This window comes from Abramis brama, assembly GCF_963993115.1.
Source record: "Abramis brama genome assembly, chromosome: 10".
Taxonomy (NCBI): domain Eukaryota; kingdom Metazoa; phylum Chordata; class Actinopteri; order Cypriniformes; family Leuciscidae; genus Abramis; species Abramis brama.
In genome coordinates, this window is record NC_139972.1 from 38,125,339 (window position 1) to 38,144,803 (window position 19,465).

The 19,465-nt window shown below is 37.6% G+C and overlaps 1 protein-coding gene across 1 annotated transcript in view; it reads right to left on the reverse strand.

Moving 5' to 3' along the window:
* dock10 (dedicator of cytokinesis 10) overlaps positions 1-18,484 on the reverse strand; it is a 132,986-nt gene extending 114,502 nt beyond the window's left edge. Inside the window, exon 1 of the mRNA XM_084125900.1 lies at positions 18,237-18,484. Within this exon, the coding sequence (XP_083982026.1) occupies positions 18,237-18,344 (108 nt within the window). The 5' untranslated portion in view covers positions 18,345-18,484. The remainder of the gene's footprint in view (positions 1-18,236) is intronic.
* Between the last annotated feature and the right edge of the window lie 981 nt (positions 18,485-19,465).

A 19,465-nucleotide genomic window follows, 5' to 3' on the forward strand; every position in this document is an offset into this window, starting at 1 on the left:
GACCACTATTAATTACTATGCTGTCGCAGACTGGAGTATCCTTGGTATTTGAGGTGAAGGTTCGTTGTATTCTGATTCAGGATCAGACTCTGGCTCAAACGTGTATGGCTGAATTTCACTGGTTGCCATTTTTTCAACATCAGAAGTTATCAAAACAATTCCACAATGGAATGACAGGGACGGTGAAAAAGATTTTAATATGCAAAACAGTTAGCGGTGTGTTTTCAGGGTGCGTCACACTTGTAGATCGGTTAGCTTGGTTTGTTTGGTCCGGACACAAAAAATAAATAAAAATGTAAAAAAAATGTATCACCGAACCTAAAGATAAAGGCATAGGTATACATTCACAACCTGACTGGTCTGCCTTTATAGCATATTGCCTATTTTGAGACGGAACTTACCGAACATCCAAAACAATGCTGTGTGCTGGACTAAATGCGCTCGTTGTATGTGCGTAGCCTGCATATTATGGTATTTTGACCAGCTGAGAACTCGTGAAGAGCCTATGTGTAAAAGAGTCAAAACAGCGGAGGAGACGTCGTTCTGCCTGTACCGAACTGTGGGCAATATCGTAACTATGACAAGAAAAAACAAGTATGCGTGATCATTCTGTCCTTTTTAAGGTTTCATCTTCCTGTTTTTGTTTGTTTATATGTCTTTGGTGTGGTTCGAATGAAATATGAACGCAACATGGACCAGAGTTTGTTCCAGAGTTTGTTTGGTGCGCACTAGGGTTCGGATGGCAGCGTTCACACTTCAAATGAACCGCACTAACAGAGCAATCGCACCAGGGTTTGTTTTAATCAAACCAAACATGCCAAGTGTGAACAAACCCTCAAAGAGAGGGTCAAAAATAGGATAGAAAATAGCCTATTACTTCTAAATTATATTTTTTTGATGTAAAAATCTTGCTAACATTATAAGTGGATCTCAGAGATCATTATAGAATAAAAAGCAGTTCATATTCATAACCCCTTTAAACATCATTGTCTCTTTTTCCATCCATCACTACTCCTTCTGTGTTTGCAAGTCCACTGCTGATGTCTGGAATCAAATCACTGTCTCATTTCAATAATAATGCTGGTCAAGAGACAGGAAATGTTTTCAAGCTCTTTCACTGGCCACACCAAGCCTCTGCGCTCATTGAGAACAACATTTATAATTTAGTTATAAATAATGTTATGGAAATTACATGAAAGTGCATTTCACAAAGCGCATCATCATCATCATATGATTGAATCAGTACATCCTAGTATACTATATACTATTAAAGGCCTCTTTACTTACTGTTTTAATATAAGGTTTAAGGTTTTTTGTAGAACCTGTACCATGAGGCTCTGATCTGATAAAGTTAGTTGAGGATCTGGTCTTCCTAAAGTAGATGTAGCAAAATGGCAGTATTATGGTGGTCTAAGCACATTCATATTGGCTATGCATCTGAGAAACAAAATGTTCCTTTGTAATAGCTTACAAAGACAATGCTCTCTTCAGTGTGAACCAATCTTTTATTTATGACCTCATTCTAGAGTAGTGCTTTTGTCATTTCATTGTTGAAGTGTGTACATACAGAGACTTGAGTCATTCCTGAAAATTAAAAGGAACCAGTGTTTGATTGGAATACACAAATGACTGTGTACAGATGACTGTGTGTGTGGTTTGTTGGCTGTGGGCACGAACTGCATTGGGGTGGGGGACTAGAGTATGTTGCTTACACAGTGCATTTAAACGCAAACGTAGGCCTAGCTCTCACGTAGCATTCTCACTATACACAGTTTTCGTGTGTGCACGTAATCAGTTTGTTTTTTCCATATGATCAGCTTTTACAGGAAAGTCAGTGCGGTCCAAAGTTTTTAACAACTTTCTGTAAATAAATATTTTTCTGGGTTCTGTAGAACAAATAATTGCGGTTTGGTGACACATACTGTAAGGCTGGGCATACACTGTGCGATTTTTGTCTTTTTTTTGTCTTTGTAATTTTTTTAAACCGAATTCGGACTCATGCAACTCTTTTTTTGAGATGGGCCGATTTTCAACTTTGTCATGTGTCGTGCAGTGTTCTTGCAGTGTACAGGGGGAAATGAGAGCCGATAATCCTCTCCCAACCGGCAATCGGATGGTCGGATGCATTTCTGGCATGTCAGAAATTTTGGTCGCCCCTTGTGAGGGTATCGTATAGTTGATAGAGTCGTTTGCCCTAATCTCAGTGTTTTGTTCCTCACTGCGCTGGCGCGAACACAGAAGTTAAACCATTTCATTTGAAAGAAAACGAAAAGGAGATCTTTAAGTTCTGTAACTGCAAGTACCCAATTACCCAAGTCTTCCAAGCCACATGTGTACATATACACTGGTGCCTCTTTTATTAATTTACTTGATCATTCATTTACTTCTTTCAATTTTCACTTTATTTACTCATTTACTTCATTTTTAGTTTACTTAATTTTATTATCATGGGAAATGTGAACCGTTGTCCATCATTTGGCAATTGGTGATAAAGAAAAATGTCACGTTACAGTATTGGAAATTTTTAAACCACGAAGTGGTTGGTTGGTAACCAGTGGTTGGTTATTCTTGTGTATATCACACAACATTGTGCAAACTTTGTGCGAGAGTTATACTGGTGAAGAAGTCTCAAACCCCTGTCAATTACTCGCTATACAGAAAGTGAAATTAAAAACTGACAAGCTTTCGGCGCATATTCATTTAGAGACAAAAACATATGCTGAAAACGGTATTGGGAGTGGGAGTGGGAGGGGGAGGAAGAGGAGGAGGAGGAGGGGGAGGGGGAGGGGGAGGGGGAGGGGGAGGGGGAGGGGGTTACTGCGCATATTTCACACGTATAGTGTGAGCACATAAATCGTGAGCTTTGGCTTTACATCGCATGAGATTTACTCATACAGTGTGAGTTGGTAACTTTGCTGAAATCGCACAGTGAATTTCCGCTTTAAGAATGAGTAAATAATGACAGAATTGAGCTAACCCATTAAATCTAACCTGAGTATGGTCTTCACTAAAAAAAAACAAAAAAAAAAACAATAAAAAAAACACACGTAAATGCCAAATAATGTCCGTAAGAGTTAGGGTTACAGTGTAGTAATTATAAATAGAACAATTTATGAAAATCTATGGTAAGTACTCAAAAAGTACAGTGAGTTTTTAGACACTTAAAGCACAAAAAATTTCTGAATGTCACTGCATTAGAAAACAAACAACTGTTCATAGTTAATTTGATGAAGTACACCAGTGGTTGGTTATTCTGTTACACTTTTAGAATAAAAGGTTCCATATAGAACCTTAAAGGGTTCCGTCAGGCGCTTCATATACTGAATGGAACCTTTTAGGGATTCCCATCATGGATCATTTAAAAGGACTTAGTTTAAATTAATTAGTTAATATTGTTTTAATTAATTTCTAAATAAAATGTTATGAATTAAACAGCTCGGACGATTTATGGACGAACTGATCAATAAATGAACATGCACCCCAGGACACAGTGTGAATGATTTATTGTCAGTATGTATTTTATGATACAACCAACGGTCAATGTAACCCCAACGGTATTGTGTCTCCTATCTAATTAATCCTCATTTAATGACTCACACTTTAGTGTACATCACCTTCTCTTAGAATGCAGTGTGGGTTTGTTATATCTATCTGAGTATGAATGGACACAAACGGCCAGGCCTATGTCTAACCACACTTGAGACAGAGTCATAAATCCTTAAATCCCCAAAATTAATATTTCTTAGAATTAATAAACAATTAACGCTGAGTGTTCATGGGACGAACAGGTGGGTTGATTGTAATATACATTTTACTACATTAAGTTAATTCTATTAACTGATCCAAATATTCATAATCAATTATAACAAGTTATGATTGATTATTGATATTTCTTTAAAGCTAATTTGCTACACATCCCTTTCTCAGAAACATTGCTAGAAAGCTTGTTGTTAAATTGTTCATTTACTATAGATATTTCAAAAGCAAAGAAAGTCAAATGATTCACACACTTTATAATGTTACTTGACAGTGAGGAGAGAGCTTCTGTTGCATGTGCTTGATTATGTTCGCTCACTCAGCCATTTGTACGGTGGCCGAGAGAGCTCAACGCGCTGCAACTGAAGAAAACACATGCAAATAGAAAAACACCTGCAAATTAAGAAAACATCTTCATCTGTTTCACAACACATGTGTGCTCCAAATACTCACAACACAACCAAATACAGAAACGCGCTGCAAAAGTTCACAGCACAAACAAATACGGAAATGCGCTGCAAAAGTTCACAACACAACCAAATACAGAAACGTGCTGCAAATAGAACAGAACACAACGGAAATGTTTCCGGGGAACCCAATAAGTGACAGACCCGGCTAGGACGTGCTTACAGCTGTCTACTTTTATTATTATTTAATTTTTTTGCAAAACATACAGAGATGACACGTTTATGACATACAACTTTGTATACAATATACAAAATGTATTTACAATATGTTCAATGTCATAAGAATACTAAAAAGAACAATGAGCTGAAGACTAAAATAAAAAAAAGAAATAAAAAAAAAAGATGCAGCTAGGGTCCAAATAGGTTAGAATGCAGCTAGGGTCCAAATATGAGACGGCAAGTTTTAAAGTTGAGACACTCACACACAGATATAACGCATATTTTAAAAACTGTGTTGTATAAAATGTTTATTTATTTGCAACAGTTATGTTAACAGCAATAATACTATATTTCTGGTAAGAACAGCTATTCAGCTGATGGACACGCGCTGCGTTGTCATGGGAACATCCCAGGTGAAAATAATGAGGAAATTACGTTGTCTTTCGTTGCTCCCTTCATCAACATAATGGCACACAAGTGCCCTGCTCCCTCCAAAGTGCCCAATTCAAGGGCTCTGCCGTCTGCCCTTTTAAGAGAGTAGGGCATAGGTAAAGCTCACGAGCAATAAGCACGTCCCAGCCGTCCGTCCGTCACTTATTGGGTTCCCCGGAAACATTTCCATTGTGTTCTGTCCTATTTGCAGCGCGTTTCTGTATTTGTTTGTGTTGTGAACTTTTGCAGCGCGTTTCTGTATTTGGTTGTGTTGTGAGTATTTGGAGCACACATGTGTTGTGAAACTGATGAAGATGTTTTCTTAATTTGCGGGTGTTTTTTCTATTTGCATGTGTTTTCTTCAGTTGCAGCGCGTTGAGCTCTCTCGGCCACCGTACATTTGGAATAAAACTAAATTGAATATGTACTGTAAGTAAAAACATGTTACATGATTCCTGTATAACAAGTATTCCCTATCTCATTACAGAGTACTATACCACTGCACTGGAGCAGCTCTAAATATGCACTCCGTACATTTCGATTGACGAGTAGTTTGATACATCACCATTGTACTTAGACACAGATTTCGACAAAGGCAGTGAGTCAACACCATCTTAGTCTCAGCCTCAGGTGACACCCACGGGCCACTGGCTGATAGACTGATGCATATGGCAAGCTTAACTAGAAACACTTCAGGATTTTCAAAGTCGTTATCGGATTGGTTGAATTCCACAAGATATCTGGGAGATGTGTGTGTCGCGCTCTTTAACGTCCGCCTGGAAACAAAGATGCCGTGACGCCAAACCCCCTCATGGAAGAAGAATGCCATCGTCTTCACAACTGTGACAATGAGCGCTTATCAGGGTCATCTAAACGCTGGATTTTATAACGCATATTCAAAAGTATGTGAAATATGTAAAGTTTGAGCATAGACTCTTTAAAGACGTCCTGTCCAACAAGAGTTTTACACACCAGTCTGTTACTGTAGAGACATCGACGTTCAATTTTCACGCCCCTAAACATGACGCAGAACAAAACAAACTGTAACTGGTTGCGTTACATGTCAGTCAGACGGGCTCTGGGCGGTCCTTGGCCAATGAAAGATGTTATAGCTGTTATAGTTATATCTGCTGAGTCAAACACCATCTAGACAATCAAATACACAAGTTACCGACACGGTTTCAGCAGAGGAACGAACAGGTGATGTCCATAGAATATTACTTAATACTCCTACTATTTTTAGCACGCAGCACGTCCTGTGACCATTTTTCCAGTGTCCTTTATTAAAAAAGACAAATGGACTTAGGATCAGTTTAAATGTTTTGAACTTGGAAGAAAAGTTCAAAATTTAACAGTAAATGTGACTGCACCTTTAAGACTGCTTTTCCTAAAAGCATCGTAATTCTAAGTAGATTGTAGAGAAGTAGAATGCAGCCCTGGACAATACTGTCCCCTGAAAAAAATACTTGGTAGCTCTTTTGTGGGTAAGTGCTAACTCATTTAAAATGGAAGGATCAGCAGGTGTTTTTACTTCATGTTTAAGTAGCAAAATGACATGGAATGATGTTTTTATATTGTTACAATACAATCAAGTCACAGAAACCCTAAAACATTTTCACTTCAATCATGCTACACCATCAGCTGAAAAAACCTGTCAACTCTCTAGTTCACCTCTACATGCATTTTCTTGTCTCCTTTCCTCCAATTCCTTAGTCCCTGAAGCTTGTAGACTGTGGTTCATTTGTACACTTTGCTTTTTTCGTGGCCATGTAATTGCTCCTATCCGGTACTGACAAAGATATAAATGCTTCCTGGGCTTTCCCAATAAACACACTCTGTAATAACAAAGTGGACGCCAAGTTATCCCAGTGCTAATTATTTTGCAATATTTTCAAATAATGAGGGGAAAAAAACAACATCTGGATCCCTTTCATTAAATTTTGTCAGCATTTTGAATTATTCTTGAATCTCGTTAAATCAGACAGTTGACTTACACCAGCATTTACTAGATCTACAAAATACCTCCTCTGGATTCTACCTTTCAGCAGCACATTTAAGCTCTCTTTTTCATGAGCCAACTTTACCAACTCCAGTTCAGCCTCTCGCTGACCTTAATTTTACATTCTCAAATTACAATGGTCGTTCACTCTCCCTCTCACTTTAACCTGCAAAAGTCCCTGGTTTGAGTTCTGGTTGAGCTAAGAGGCCTTTCTGTGGGAATCTGCATGTTCTCCTTTGATGGCATAGGTTTCCTCTGGATTCTCTGGTTTTAACCCAACATGTAGGCCTATGCAACAAGCAAAAGGGGGTGCTGCAGAGCCCCTCCCTCCCCACGGCCATTTTCTACCTTTTGGAAAAAAATGCCCCAAAAATCGTATTAAAAACAGTAATAATCCTTAAAAGAACAATCAGTTTCTCTATAACTGCTTAGGCCCTAATAATTGATTTGCTCAGCTGAGTTTTGAGTTCCTTAAATCTGCAGCCCAAACTGTATTGTAAAATTTCAGACACTGATGCATTTTATTTTGTCCAACTAGACGGAGATGGGGGTGGTGCAGTAATGTTTCAATTGCTGTACGTGGTCAGCATTCGTCCCTACAGCAAGAGCATGGATAGAAAGTGATGGCTACAGAGCGATAGTGTTGGAGGGCACACAGACACTGTTGTGCGATTCTAATAAAGACATGGTTTAGTGACATTTAAGCACAGAGTCAAGACAGAAAGATGGCGAGAGTGCAGCATAATTCCCTTTGGGTTGTAAACTCCAGACAGCACATCCTAAACTCAGTATAACACCCTCAAGGGCATTCAAAGATCTTCCCCATCAAGTCTGAAGCAACGCCCTATTACATTAAACATGCAAGATAATCTAAACAGCAGACCAAAAATAAATTGTGGGTGGGTAGCCAGTATTAAAGAAAAAAAACATTCGAAGAACATTTCAACTGATTCTGTCTATATCAGGGATGGGCAACTTCGGTCCTGGAGGGCCACTGTCCACTGTCCAGTTTAGCTCCAACCATGAAAAAATCACCTGCCTGTAATTTTCTAGTAATCCTGAGGACCTTGATTAGCTTGTTCAGGTGTGTTTGATTAGGGTTGAAGCTAAACTCTGTAGGACAGTGGCCCTCCAGGACCGAAGTTGCCCATCCCTGGTCTATATTGTAAATGTCCATTAAAAACTTTAAAGAATCAAAAATGACTAAAAGGTAGGGTGATATTAATCCAAATGATTTGAGATGAGCAAAATCTAAGCAGAACCGATCAACGGTGATCACCGCGAGATGCATGCCGATTAGAAATGTGTCTGAGTGTGGTCAGCCTTGCTCTAATGTCATGCTGACTTATGTAAAAAAACTCTCGCGACAGCGAGGCGGAATTGTCGGATTCTGCAGTCGCGTGCAGTTGCTCTCCACAGACTGTGCTGATCAAAAGCACGATGAGAAACGACTTGCTGACGACACAGCTTAAAGGGGTCATATAATGCCATTTTTGTACAAGCTAATATGATTCTTTAGGGTCTAAATTAAAAGTTTGTAATATACTTTAATAAAAAATTCTCATTAGTATTGTAAGAAAACGCTAATTTTACCTGGTCAAAAACAGCTCTGTTTTCAGCACACCGTTTAAGTGCATGTGTCTTTAAATGATAATGAGCTTTGCTCACCCCGGTCACTTTCTGTGCGTACACCGTAACACAATAACCATAACGCGTTGTTCATTATAAACGTGGGATTATGAATTATACTGAGAACGTCGTACATAGAAAACATGCCGTAATGTACCGAGTGTAAACCTTAGCCGCATTCATCGTGAAGCGTGCTAGCGATTTGCAAAGATTAATATAAATATTAATATAAAGGTTAATAAAACGTTACACTCACTTCAGTTATTCTGAAGGTGCAGCAGGAACACAAATAGTTGGTACTGATCCTTTTTTCAGGAGCAGCTTCTTAGCAAAACCAGCTTTATACTGACCCTCGTTTGTAAAGCAGTCTGGTGTGAGAAATGATTCGCGCAAACATGAAAGCATTGATGTTGATCGTGGGTAATATTCCCTTCGAAAACAAACTCAGCCACTGCGTCTTCAGCGGTTCGGATTTAGGAACATTAAAATGACTGCTGTGTTCCTTATTACACCCAAGAACAGAACACCACAATCGCTTAGACGCCATTCTGCTCATAGACAGTGCTCCAGCGTATCAACAATGACCGAGTGGACTATGATTGACAACTCGCTCACGAGCGAGGGCGGGTCTGTGTTGAAACGCTGCTGTCAATCAACAATCGTGGGAGGGGCGTCGATTTTGTGACGTCACAAAATCGAACGGCTTGATTTGAGACGGGGGAAAACATATAAGAAGATTAAAAAAAAAAAACACTGGATGGATTTTTATCATTTTATGATGGTTGTGTACAGGCACTGCCAACACACATTTCAGTACAATCAACTTGTAAAAGTGCATGTACCATTATATGACCCCTTTAATGCTAATTGGTTTAAACAACCGTGATGCATTGATCTCTTTTAAAATGTTTGATTTTAAAACTCTGATATCATGTTTTTGGTTCATTGACGAATAAGGTTTTTAAAAGTGTAAAAACATTGTTTTTACAATCAATTAACACTGCTTTTGTCATTTTTTACAAGATGGAAAAAAATTGTCACCAAAAAAGTAATTCGGTTTAACCATGAGTATATTTAAAATTATTAATTTGCAGACAATTATTCATGAACAAATCTGATTTGGTATTGATGTTGAGATGGTATATAGTGTGTAACACTGAATGACCAAGGCTGGTTATACCGAATGACTATGTCTGACAATACACAGACACAAATAGCTACAGAAGCACATTTTATTGTTAATATAATATTAATGTAAAAAAGTACATCAAACATTAAAAACATTTCATTGTTATTGGAACAAACATATTTACATACAACTCATATTGTTAATGATATCAAAATAATTAAAACATTGAAGCATTTAATTGTTCTTGGAACAAATGTTTAAATTATTTAACAATGAGATGCTATATATTCTTGAAAGTCATCCAGTGTTTGGAGCATAATCTTGAGGACCTTGAATTTAGAGGATCTGGCTCACTAATGGTTGTATGCACATCTTTAAAGTAGAAGATTTTGTCTGGTTCTGATGGCAAAGGTGGTTCCTGTGGCACCTCATCCACTGGGCCTGCAGGTGTCACGTTTAAAGGGTTAGTTCACCCAAAAATGAAAATTCTGTCAGTAATTACTCACCCTCATGTTGTTCCAACCCCGTAAGACTTTTGTTCATCTTCGGAACACAAATTAAGATTTTTTTTTTATATCTTAGATATATCTTAGATCACTCCTTCATAGGCTTATATGGGCTCGAAACTTGCAAACCCAGAAAGTTAGTAAAGATATACTCAACCATAAATTTATCAAGTGACGAGAATACTTTTTGCGTGCAAAAAACAACAAAAATAACAACTTTATTCAACTATTCATTTTCGTCTGTGTGGGCCTGAATGAATTCACGTAGTGTAACAGCACAGCGCTTCTTGTTTTTTGCACGCAAAAAGTATTCTCGTCACATGATAAAATTTTGACAGAATTTTCTTTTTTGGCTGAACTATCCCTTTAAAGACTCGGGGGTCAGATTCATTATATTGTTTATGGTCAATATACAACTTCTTTCTGCCTCCGTTTTGCTCTCATCCATATATGCCTCCTTTTCTTGATCCTTTTGGCCAAGTTCATCAATTGACACTTGTTCTTTTTTGCCACTGAGTTTTCTTCTTTGGTTACTAAAAATAAAATTATACAACAACTACTACTACTACTACTACTAATAATAATAATATAATATTGGCAGGTGTTCCTGTTAATCACTCAGTTTTCTTTAGTTACTAAATGCAAAATAGAGCCGATTGTATGCGTTGTAACAGTGTTATGATACAGTTACTACTATATATAGTTTTATAATAATAGTAATAATAAAAAAATATAAATAATAAAGACAAATGATACTTTTCTCTTCTTTTGGCAAGTATCTCTTCCTTTTTAACAGGATCAGCTTTGATCCTTTCCAGTAGTGAGCTGCTTTTCCTTATTTGATAAAGGCCTCTGCAAAAGTAAAATTCAGTCAAAATGATGTAATAATATACTAATTTCCTATTAATAAAATGTTGTATTTATTTATTCCAGATATGTACAAATATGACCAACATACATTGCTGTCATTCGGTACAACCAGTAGGTCATTCGGTATAACAAAGATTTCGGTATTACCAAATGACATTTTTGGTAATACCGAATGACAGTATTTTCAAACAATGCTTAACAGGCTGATAAAATACTCCTCAGTTTCAGGTCAAATGCAATGCCAGATTGACAATAATGATACAGTCATATTCCTTTTAGATGTTTATTTTTCAAAAACATTGATGATATTAATAATCCAGCCGTGTTATTTTTTCCCCCGTCATATTTTTTCAACAGTAGGCCTCTTTAAATTAAAACCGTTTCTCGTCATAGCTTCAAAGTGGCATACATCAAGAGGGGTAAACAATTTACTAATAAAGTTTGGGCAAATATCCTGATAATCACAGGAGTTCACATCTCCAAGAATCAAAATTGGTTGGTCAGAAAAACGTGGCAAACAATTATTAAAACTATCTGTTATTTTATTCATGGCTTCTACATTCTCCAGTCCCGCAACATAAATTAAAATGACAGTAATCTGTCTAAATTCCCGAGGTAAATAGAAAGGTCAAGATGGACAAGATGTCGTAATCTGTAGTACATGTTCATGGATCTGAAAATGTGCTGCCAATTCTCCATTTTATTCAAGCAGCATACGTTAGACAAGATTCCCGGTAAGGGAGGTTATAAAGCTCTGAATGGTTTAACTCCTCAGTCCTTGAGCGAGCTCTTATCACTTTATAGTCCTTCATGCCCACTGTGGTCTAAAAATTCTGTGGACTGTGGGTGGTAGATCACTTTCGTGTTTAACACCTAACCACTGGAATAGTCTTCCTAGTGTTGTTCGTTTATATCTAGATTAAAGACCCATCTTTTTAACATAGTCTTCACATAACAAACCATCACATTTCTATTATTTAAATCCCTTAAACGATTGTTAGGCTGCATAAATTAGGTCAACCGGAACCGGGAACACTTCCCATAACACCCGATGTACTTGTTACATCGTAAGAGGAATGACATCTATCCTAATATTATCTGGATAATATTATAAGGATAACATCTTATCCTTATCCCGAGGTTACAGTAGTCGGCCGGATCCCGTCCGTATCCAGACCAGAGGGTAGGTAGACCTGCACCCTGAGACGACCACAACGTAGCCTTGAATGTCAGAGGAGAGCATGACAACTAGACGAGCCCTAGAGACAGAGTCCCTGTGAAGGAAGGCGCGCAGGCATGCCCGAAGCCAATCAAGATTTGTGTGTTTTACATGTGCTTCAGACACAGGTCACTCCGGGACGCGTTCCCATAACACCATGACACAGTGTCAAGTTCCTTCGAAAGGGACTTCTCAAAGAGCATGCAAGTACCGAATTGAGTTCTCTTTCGCGTCTTTTTGCGCTTGAATTTTTTAATTTGCAAGGCTTAACAACACGTGCAAATGATGAAGCAGCACTGACTGGATTGGGCAAGTGACCGTTCTGTCTACTGTCCCAAGCATCATTTACGCTGGCACCAGGCCCTGAAGGACCTTTGAAATAACTGAATTTGGCCTAATGAAAGTGTAATGCAGTCAAGACCTGCCTGGAACTACTTTAGCTGTGCGTTTACTGGAAAATTATTGCCACCTTAGAACATTCGTCAGCCAGTCAGAATCAAGCATTTAACAGCCCTGTGGTATAAAAGCAAATAATCCACACATAAGATGAAGTCAACAGAAGTACAAGTAACTTGGATGAAGCATTTGAACTGAATGCTGAAGATTTACAGAGGAATAAACAAAAATTTCCACGTAAAATTTTCTGACAATAAACCATACTGCCATATAACATCCCATGTAATTTTAATCATACAGTCTTTTTATTTAATTAAAAAAAAATGATAAAAGTAAATGATGGTCAATGTCATAAAGAGTCTGATCAATTGCTTCATTTTTCAAGATTACTGGCTAATTTCTGGAAGATAACTAACAAAACTCCTTTAACTAGCTAATGTGGATAACATGTCATAATACCTTTTTACTACAGTAAGTAATTTGTAAGTAAATACAGTAAGTAATTTTCCAAAAAAGGTAATGACAGTTCTGTAAGCTTTAAAGCTTGATGGACAAAATGGCAAATAGCAACAACGCAATGATTTGATTGGCTATTTGGGCTGTCAGTCAGTTGGCTGTCGTACGGTCAATTTGTCATTAGTTTCAAAAGATAGATCTCAAATGCTGGAAAGGAGCTGAAGGATTTTTCTAAAGAACTGTCGGCAGTTTAAATGCTCAGGATAAACAAGGGACTCGTGAACAACTATATCTCAGAAAGTATTAACAGGATTAAAAAACTGAGATAACCGACATGGGAAAATTACGTCAGTTAGAGGTTCTGAATTTTGGTTTCGATTACTTTTCGAATTATCGTCCAGCCCTATCTCAAATATAAAAATAGTCATGAATCTTTCAGTGTTGAATCTTGTACATTTTTGGTCATGGTGTTTTTTTTAATTCAGCAATTATTTTGTCTTGTGTCTATGAAATTGCTTATTCAAGGCAGTAATTTAGTTAAAATTTTGCTCCCATTTTGTAGATTCTGCCAAATGTGTTTGTATGTAAATGGAGCTGCTGCTTTCTTCAACATGAGAGCGGAATTATCTGCAAGAATCACTGACGCAAATAATGTAATTTACCAAAAACCTAAACAGTTGCAGTTAACTAGCAGTGAGCAATTAGAGAAATCCCCCACCCCCGGGTGTGACCCAGGGTGACCTCGCTCTCATTAAGTGCCATAGGCAGGGAAGAGTGGGGGAAGTGCAAGTGGTTTCTGTAAGACTTCGGAGTGCAGTTCAAACTATGAGACTCTGTTTTCTTCTTTTGAAAAGTGAAAGGAATGAATAAAGTCAATGTATAGTATTATGAAACAAAGATTTGACAGGATTGGGAGGTATAGATGGAAAAATTAACAAGTCTTGAGTAAAAAAAGTAGACAAAACAAAATGTAGACAAAAGATTTAGACTTCCTGCAAATGTTATGGTTGAGAGAGAACATTTTCATTCCCACAGCTATGTGCTCTATTGGCCTTCATTCCCAAAACAAAGCCTTAAATACAACCTCACTGAGTGCCCTCTGACTTATCACATGACCCTAAAACTGCAAACAGCCTGCAGTGGGGGACCACAAATGCGACACTTAGCAGTATACTTAATACATCGTCTTAATATTTAACTGGCTCAGAAATGGCTTATTTTTGCTATTTGTCCTGTTGTCGTTTTTCAGAGGGACCATCTTTTCAACCAAAGAGTCACTGTTGCCAAATAGATGTTTAATGCATGAACAGTAAAAATAACCAGTGAAATGCTGTATAACAATAAAAAAAGGTTTAGATCCGATTTATTAAATCTGACAGTTAAAACTGAGCTATCGATTAACATGAAAGTTAATTTGGGACTAAACTCAGCAGAGAAAGAAATATTCTCTCACTTTCAACTGCATTTATTTCCAGTAAATGTTGTCACATGTAAATATTTGTATAATTATAAAAAGATTTAACAACTGAGACATAAACTGAACAAATTTGAAAGATAATTGATGAACGAAAATGGAGGGAGGGAGGGAGGGAGGGAGGGAGGGAGGGAGGGGGGGGCAATATCAAAGCACCTTTTTACACCTGGTCACTTCATGTGTTTTCTCTGATCTATCCATTTGTGAAAAGACCAGGTATAAATGCCTTCTGAAACACTTTCGAGATGGATTTAAATCCGATCATTCAAACCGCTTCGTTTGAGACGCATTATAGATGAAACTGGTCAAAATGCATCTGCATGTTGAAACCACATACAGTATGTAAATTTTACTCCTCCTAAAATGTAAAAAAATAAACATGTGAGAGTGTGTTATAGGCTATATGAAATATTATAGCCAGATATGACAGTGCAGACACACACACGCATCTCTTCAGCATGCCAAATCGCAAACTGCTGCAAGTGAAAATGAAAGCAAGTCGCAGATGCTCAAAACACAATCATCTTCTTTAAAAGTAATGAGACTCAATGATCTTATCAGTGCTGATGCCGCTCTTTCCTATTGCGGTCTTTGATCTTGAAATTAGCTGATGATGAATAAAATACATACAACTCATATCTGCTTTCGTTGATGTGAACTCTGTTCAATTTGCACAATAGATATTCGATAAGTAAAAATGCATGAAGTGACTAGGTATAAACAGGCTCAAAAGTTTTGGCCACAAGCTGCTTAAAGTATTACAGTGGACCCTCTGCTCTGCATATTTTGTATATCTTCCTTATTTAATATACCTGATTCAGACCATCAGCTCATTAGGAGAGAGCGACATGTGTCACATAAAAGAGACATACAAAATGTGCAAAGAGTTGAGAACCACTGGTTTAAACCAGTGTTTCTCAACCCTGCTCCTGAAGAATCACCAACACTGCATGTTTTCTTTGTCGCCCTGATCAAACACACCTGATTCAACGCATCAGCTCATTACGAGAAACTCCAGGACCTGTAATGGGTGTGTCAGAAAGATGAGACTTTCAAAATGTGCATCCTGTGGATCCTCTAGGAGAAACACTGGTTTAAACTATACGATTTAAGCAGTTTTCTCCTATAAAAAAAAAAATATATATATAATAATAATAATATATATATATATATATATATATATATATATATATATATATATATAGCAAAAGGAGGTTGCAAAAAAGTATTTATATGCCAATAATTGCCAATAATTATAGCCATGTTTTGAGAAAAACATTTATTTCAAAATTCTTTCAATTAATTTACTTCAATGAAAGGTTAGAGTTTTGCTAATTTTTTGAATGAATGATCAAAAGGATAAACAATGCAGATAAAAATTTTTTATAGCCATCTTTGATCATATTTATCAGGGGTGCCAATAATTCTATGAACCGTATATAGTTATAGTTTAGTTTGAAATGTTACAATTACCAGTTGAAACTGTTCAACTGTGTAGCTTGAAAATAAAAATAATTGCTCTTCTGTTGCATTGAGTTTAGTTAACCACAAATACTCAAACACAGCAGTGTATTGAAGCTATCTCATGAGAAATCTACATCTACTTGCGGTCAAAGTCAGCCATGATAGCAGAAGAGAGACTTGGTGAAAGATAAAATGCAAAGAGAGCAAAAAGGTGCCTCACACCAGGCCTGATTCTGCTGACCTGGTTCTTCGTGCCAACACACATCCATCCAAACAAAATGAAGATGTACAAAGCAAAATATCAAAGAGGAAGGCTCCGGAATCAGACTGGAAGACTCCTGAGAAGATCCTCCTTAAAAGACCCTCATGGTCACTATGTACTAGCATATGGACACTGGAGTGGTTTGTTCCCCCCAATCTACTTAAGCACAAACAACTGAAATGCTCAAACTTCCAAACCAATGAAAAAGTGATGTGACCTATAAGAATGCAGTGAGAATGCCCCAACAATTTAAGATATTGGGATAAAAAAGGCCCCTTTATGAGTTGTTGTCTTATTATTGTTTTATATTTATATCAGGGATTGGCAACTTAGTGCCAATCACTGGCAATGTGACATAATCCTTTAAACAGTAATACATTTTGGTTTTGTAGCTATTGCTGGAATGACATTCATAAAATGAAATTAATGGTTTAAAAAAGTTCTGTTGTAACCTTGTGTTATCTCCCTGCCTTAACAATGGACAGAGCAACACAGAGTGCCAGTCAGTGTCACATGTATTCAAATTTCTCATAGATATCACACAAACTCATGCAAACATGCACAACATAAGCAACAACAACAACAACAACAACAAAACTAGAATTTAGGGTTGAACATTATAAAATACATTTGAAAAGTGCACTAAAGTCAAAAAAGTGCTGATTGTGATCAAAGCCTATTGGCTGAGAGGTTTACCTTTAGTGCAGTGGGGACACCTGTAATTTGCTGATTGGTAATGTCTCAGATACATGGTCGAGGAAAGAATAAAAGAAGACCATTACCAATGATCATTTTTTGTTTTCTCTTTGGGCTCTCTGAGTCTCCCAGCCACCAACACCAGACGCCCAGATCAACCTGACTACCATCCATTTCCAACTTTCTTCAATAAATAATTCTCCAACATTCACAGTTGTGGCGTGGTCCTTGCTCGTGAAAGAAAACAAAATGTTCAAACTAGTTGATTGCATGTTAACATTTAAGGGCTATCTATGGTAATAAAATCACATTCTAACAATGCTCACATAAGTATTTTGCTTTTCTAACTGCGTATTTGTGCCATTAGTTAAACGTGGCAGAGGATGGAAATAAAAAATAAAATGACCATCATGATGATAACCTTTTCCAGTCATTCTGCAATGACAGCACCCTACGGCACCTTTTCACTCAAAACTTAGTTACATTTAAACAAACTCCTTACATTTAAGGTATAGTGAAATACAGCGCAAAACATAAATGTGCACTTGTAAAAAAGACAAAAAAATAAGTAACTACAGTACAATGTTTAGTTGCAGCAGCACTAAAGTGTTGTAATTGCATTCACATGTTCATATGTTGTTGAAATGCATTAATGAATGAGGCTTGAACTACACTGCAAATCAATAATACTGTATTAATATCATCAATCCTTGCCACTGTATTCATTAACAACCTAGCCGTTGGCCCTGGAGCCCCCAGTCCACTGCACACTTCAGATATGGCATCTCAATCAAACACACCTGATTATTGATTCAACTGATCATTAATTCCAAGACCTGGAGTGGGTGTGTCAGATAAGAGAGACGTCCAAAATGTGCAGTGCTGAAGAGGGAGAGCCAGGACTGGAAACCGCTGCTCACTGCTACAGCCCAGCTAACATTCCTCTGCGGCGTTTTCACTACGAACGTCACTGAGCTGTTTATTTGTTGAAGAACATCGTTATAGATCCAAAACAAGACATGCACCGCTAACAGAGGCCATAGTGGCCCACAGACACAGTCATTTTCGAACACTCACCTTGTTCATTTACAACTTCCACGATCATTCGCCGCAGAATAAGACCTCACTACATGCGTGAAAACGAAATACAATGTTTGGCAAAAGAGATATTTTCCTTTATTACCCGTTAGGTCGGGGATCCAGGCACAGTATGACTCTCTTTACGCAAATCACTGGAAAATGGTGTACACATTGTCGTGTCCGTCCACCAAACAGCATCAAAATAAGGCAAAAGGAGCCCTGTCCTTGTCCGCATGTCTTACCGTTATAGTAGCATTCCTTACGGCATTGGATGCGGTTTGCCGTATCTCAGCGGCGCTTCCCGGCTTCAGTAGGCTTTTCGTAAATCTCCGGGTCGATTCCGCTGCCATTTCTTCATCGGTACATTCGGGGCTACGATCTGCAGTGTGTGCCACGAATCCGTAATGTGTTTAATCACGTTGAAATCGAAAGACTGCAAATGCGCGTCCTTCGTCTCACTGTCGCTTGCACTCAGCAGCTTTACTACAGCGCGGTGGGCAGGGCTCGGGTTACTCAGCAATCATACAGATCGTGCTCTTGGAATTCAGCATTTTAGTATCATTCCCAAGCATTGCCAGTAAAGAAGGAACAATAATGCAAACCCTGATCGGGTCGAGCGATGGATTATAATAGCCTAATTGAGATGAATGTATTAATGTGGTTCACAGACCATCCCGACCAGTCTTACTTTAATTGATTCCACATCATCAGAATGTCAAATGCAGTGCATATAAGTCAACAGATCAAGTGCATTTAAACGTTCTTTGACCGAGATTATAATTAATATGACACTAAGTCGCCCAACATCTTGAAAATATGTTTTATGGCCGATTCCTCACGTTGACAGTTAATGCAGGTAAATATATTTTAAAGTCCGTATGTATGCATAAAAAGTAGTGTTACTGCGATAATCTCGGTGAGCATGTCATAACCAAACTGTCTGGAAGTGGTGGTGATGGTGGTAGAAGTGCGCGCGTGAAAGCATTCATGGACTTTAGCGCCATCGCGCGTCATCTCCACAAAACAGAACACACATGATTACAAAAGCATGTCAAAAGTGGTTGGTTGGAGCCTCAGCAATACTGTCATGACGTAATTTCTCGAAATAATAGGTTGCACTGGATTTTTTTTTTTTTTTATAGATAAAGGTCAACAATCCATAGCAGGGCCATGCACAGACATTTTGGGGGGCAGGTGCTCAAGTGAGAAAATGGATACCCTGTTATAATTATTTATAAAATGTGAAGTTACGTATTGCTGATCATCTTTTAATTAATTTCACTATTTAACATTATAGACTAAAAAATCCTAATTTTACAGAAAATAAAACATTTTGGACGTTCATTTTCTTTAATTTTAAATTGTTCTCAAAACTCTGTAAAATTACAAATAATATCTGTAAATTAAAAATTCAGCTGTTATTTTAGGTATTGTGACATTAATGACAAATTGCAGTAATTCACATTTTTTA